This window comes from Photinus pyralis, unplaced genomic scaffold (assembly GCF_008802855.1).
Source record: "Photinus pyralis isolate 1611_PpyrPB1 unplaced genomic scaffold, Ppyr1.3 Ppyr1.4_LG1, whole genome shotgun sequence".
Taxonomy (NCBI): Eukaryota; Metazoa; Arthropoda; class Insecta; order Coleoptera; family Lampyridae; genus Photinus; species Photinus pyralis.
This window is the reverse complement of record NW_022170249.1, coordinates 35,782,355-35,786,622: the sequence shown is the minus strand read 5'-3', so window position 1 is coordinate 35,786,622 and position 4,268 is coordinate 35,782,355. Positions and strand designations below refer to the sequence as shown.

General features: G+C 38.4%; 1 protein-coding gene across 1 annotated transcript; it reads left to right on the top strand.

Moving 5' to 3' along the window:
• Window positions 1–2,060: 2,060 nt before the first annotated feature.
• Window positions 2,061–3,542, top strand: LOC116160127 (arp2/3 complex-activating protein rickA-like). Its single transcript, XM_031473268.1, has 4 exons — window positions 2,061–2,708; window positions 2,786–2,878; window positions 2,939–3,127; window positions 3,191–3,542. The coding sequence occupies exons 1-4, from the start codon at window positions 2,458–2,460 to the stop codon at window positions 3,540–3,542; spliced, it is 885 nt and encodes a 294-aa protein (XP_031329128.1). The 5' UTR covers window positions 2,061–2,457.
• The last annotated feature ends 726 nt before the right edge of the window (window positions 3,543–4,268 follow it).

The following is a 4,268-nucleotide window of genomic DNA, read 5'->3' as shown; positions in this document are numbered from 1 at the left end:
AAAGCGAAAGGAATCTATAAATCTAAAAATAATCTTCGTATCTTGCACGTGTTTCGAAAAGGAGATATACTTCTCTTTGTTTAAAGGTAAAACTGTTATTTGGCCAGGTATAGCGGTTGCAAGTTCGCGGATAATGAAATGGGCATCGTACCCACTGAGATTATGAAAGACCACAGGGATCGCGTGACTGTTTTGGTAGTTTACATTACAGGACTGGTGCGAAGCGGAGCGATACCGCGAAGTGAAATGGCAATGATCCCTACAACGAATTTCATTTTCCAAAAAAGGTTTCTCGCAAATATGACAATGGGTGGCGTTTTTGAAATCTTCCTCTTGAGCTTCACTCAATGTTTCCATCGGTAGGGGATTGTTAATAATTGCATTAGCCCAGAGCGCGATGTTGTGTAGATTGTTTATAAACCACGATACACAATCCGCGCCTCTGTATAACGAGAATCGCGATAATGAATTGTCATATGCACATTTGAGATAAAAAGCTATGCTGTAAGGTACGTGCTTTTGAAATAGTTTTGTGTTTTCCCCACTACCGCAAACGGTATCACAATTCTCCAGAAGGCATTCAATATCTGCGTAAATCGCGAACGGAACTTTTTCCTTATTAGAATAATGAGAGAATTTCAAAATTTTCTCCGATTCGGAAGGTACTCTTACCGCACATTTATTTATGTCATGACAACGAACCGTGTGCTTTTCCAGTAGGCGATTCGATGAAAAATGATTTAAACAAATATTACACAAAAACTTTGCGTGTCCCCTATTGGATAATTGTGACGATAATAAACGGGATAAATTTTTAATCCACGCAAAGTGAAAGTAATTAGTATTTTTTGGGCAAATACGATTTTTTGGAGCCTTATTGTTATTAGAAGATAATACCAATAAATTGATTGCGTTTGCCCGCGCTTCACGATTTTCACTCAACAAGAAAGGAAGGACTTTTCTCTTTTCTAAGCAATACAAATTAATGGCAAGATTATTCAATCTTTCGAATTTTTTTATATCGTTTAGTTGAATGGGAAACGTAATGGGACCACTATTCAAAACGGTATCGAAATGAGGATAACTAGAAGGTCTATCGGGATTACGTTGCGCTGGATAAAGAGCAGAGACTATTGACCACAAAAAGCAATACTTGTCGTTATTTTTAACATTAATAATGGCTTTCTTACGCGCTATAAAGGGAGGAAGTCTTACGTACGTGCTAAAGCTTCCCACTCGAATGGGAACGTATTTATTTACGTTTATTTTTAAATATAAAACCTCAATTAAACTCCAGTTTGATAACTCTTCCTGAAACAAATCTAACTTTGATCTCAATCTGTCAATGACCTGAGTCTGATACCACTCTTTTAGATTACTACCTGCATCGAGAACGTTATTTCTTGTGGCAAACGTTTTTAGATCCACATTAAGATTTTGAGGATGTAAAAAATCACAGGCCAGCACTACGTTTACCTTAAGCATAGATTTTCTTAGCATCGGTTTAATTTTTCGGGCAAGCTTGTCAAATGCCTTATCCAAGAAAATAAAAGGATCTTTGTAGACCGTATTCACAATAATACCAGTAAGCATTCTACCTTGAAAGCAAGAATTTAAAGTCTGCCAAATTAGAGGGTGTGAAGAGGGGGCGGCGGCAGGTATTCCACAACCTCTTTTAAGCGAATTATCTTTTAATTGTTGCCGTAATTTGGCCAAATAAAATTTCAACGTTCCAAGATTAGATTCTAATCTAATAGGATTTTCAACGTGACTATTCAAATGGATGTTATTATTAATAGCATTTTGTAACAAAGAAATATTTTCCCTTATTATCCTTATATGCCTCAAAATTTCGGGCTTATGTTTTAATAATGCAATAGCTTTTCGTGTTAGCGTAACTATTTCACTACTAAGATTCGCAACGGACGTCGGTTCCATTTAAAAAAAAATTTTTTTTTTTTATTTTTTTTTTTTTACTTACTGTTGGAGTTTAAAAAGGTTTGTTATAATAGCAGGAATCCTCGTTCGCTGCCACCAGGTGCTTGCCGTCTTCACTGAAATTGTATATCTAAAAATCTCTTTCTCTCTAGAAATATATGCAAACAGTAGTAGTATCAGTGTTATCCTTGAACATTCACAGACACCTCGCACACAATCGACACTTTTTGTGCTGATGAGGTGTTGCACTCGCACCACTATACTCACCGCGGGGGGTTTGAAGATGCAAATAATCTCTACACTTGTCACCTTATATAGGCTAGGTGTTCAGGGTCAAATACGCGCAGCTGCACCTTAAACAAAGCGGGGAAGTTCATCCCGGAATCATACGATCTATCGTTCTCACTCATTAACTCAACCTCTCTCCAGTTTTCCGCAAACGATTACAACAATTTTACAATATATACTGAAAATTTTTCCCCACTAATTATCAGTTAGCATCGAGCTCGGTATAACGTCATGTCTTCTTCACTTACAAGAAAGATGAAAAAGCCGAAAATCAACAAAGTGAATATTCTTTCGTCAATGTTAATTAAACCGCAAGCCTGCACCACCAATAAGGCGGAAAAAAAAACAACCAAGCCATCAACTTCATTGGTGCAACAACCGCCAACCAACATCAATAACAACAACTGGCAAAGTTGCGCATTAACTCAAATGGAACCATTGGATGAAGTAATTACAATACATTCGGATAATTCGACAATCACGTAAGTAATATTTATGATTTTTTTAAATTATTTTCTCCCCTCTATTTCGTTATGTTAAAAAGTAATTGCTTTTACAGCACGGGTCATTTGGGCGAGAATTTGGAACTGGACCTACTGTTAGCGCAGCTGGAAGGGGACCCCGCAACAAATTATTTATTCGAGCCAGCTCGGTAAGTAAAAAATGTTGTTTTTCTCTTCTACTCGCTAATAATAAAATTCTCTAATTTCAGAATAATACCGACACCGCAATTAACGGAACCCCAGCGGTCGCCGACACCACCACCACCACAGCTGCCGCTAACAACACGGGTACCGCCGCCACCACCAAAGCTGTCGCTACCACCATCAATTTTGCTGTCTCCTCCTCCGCCACCTCCTCCTCCGGCGGAACCTGTTGTGCCATCGGGCCAAAAACGACCGTAAGTTTATATCATAATACTTATAGAACTCCTTCGTAATAGATTATTTTTTATTTATTGCAGTCGCTGTCATGACAACGCATCGCGCTCCCCTAGCGACAAGAAAAAAAAGGGCAAGAATTTGGCAGACGTCGTCGTAATGATCGAATCCGACCTGGAGGAGGGGTACTTCCCGGAAACACCGACGCAGCAAGATGGGTCGCTGCATCCTAAAACACCGAGGGAACTAGCCCTTACTACATACGGCACATTAAAAAATATGGAGCCGGTGTACCGGGCTAAGCTCTTGGATGCAAGGAACAAGACGACCGAACTACAACGGCAGCTGGAAACGGCGAAGAAGGAAGAGCGGCGGCTGGAGAAAGAAGTCGCCTATATAGAGGACTTCCTCAAATTTGTTAAACCTAAAAAATAAGTTTATAGTTTGTAGTTTTGTACATATTTTTATACTTTACTTTACTTATTCAATAAAAGGCAAATAGTCAACAACATAGAGTCTTTTTTTATCGAGCAAAACTGATTGACGCTCGGACCAACACCACCGAAAAAGAAATGCACGAATGCACGCCTTTTCAAAAGCTATACCTATTACAGTAGAGCATACCAAGCTGCATATAAATAAGGAAGGAAGGTTAACTGAAACTGTGTGTGAGAAAAAACATAAGCATTTCCAATGCTAAAACCGAACGCAGTTACCAAGTCTAATGAAAATCAATCCATCATCCATCTTACAGTAATGCGTACTAAATTGCATATAAGGAACATGGGAGAGGTGCTCGTATGAACATTTTTTCGGTCCTTAAGCAACAAAACACAATACGATCAAAGTGAAGTTTTTTTATTTCTTTTTTACGATAGGCCAACAATAATACAAATTAAGTACACATACACATATACGAGCATTTGCGTGAGCGAGAAAATTTCATTGCAGATTTTTCTTTGTATGCAGTCGTACTCTACTTAATTTGCGCTGCACTTCAAACACCTCCAGCTCCCACTTGAATTTTTTAATTCTCCTTAACAAATCGTCTATACGTATTTTTCTGCGATGGCAGTCTTCGGGATCTTCTGCAATCATCATTACTTTTGTCATTTTTTCTGTGATGTCAGTATAGAAATGACTTGTACAACGTTCACTCGT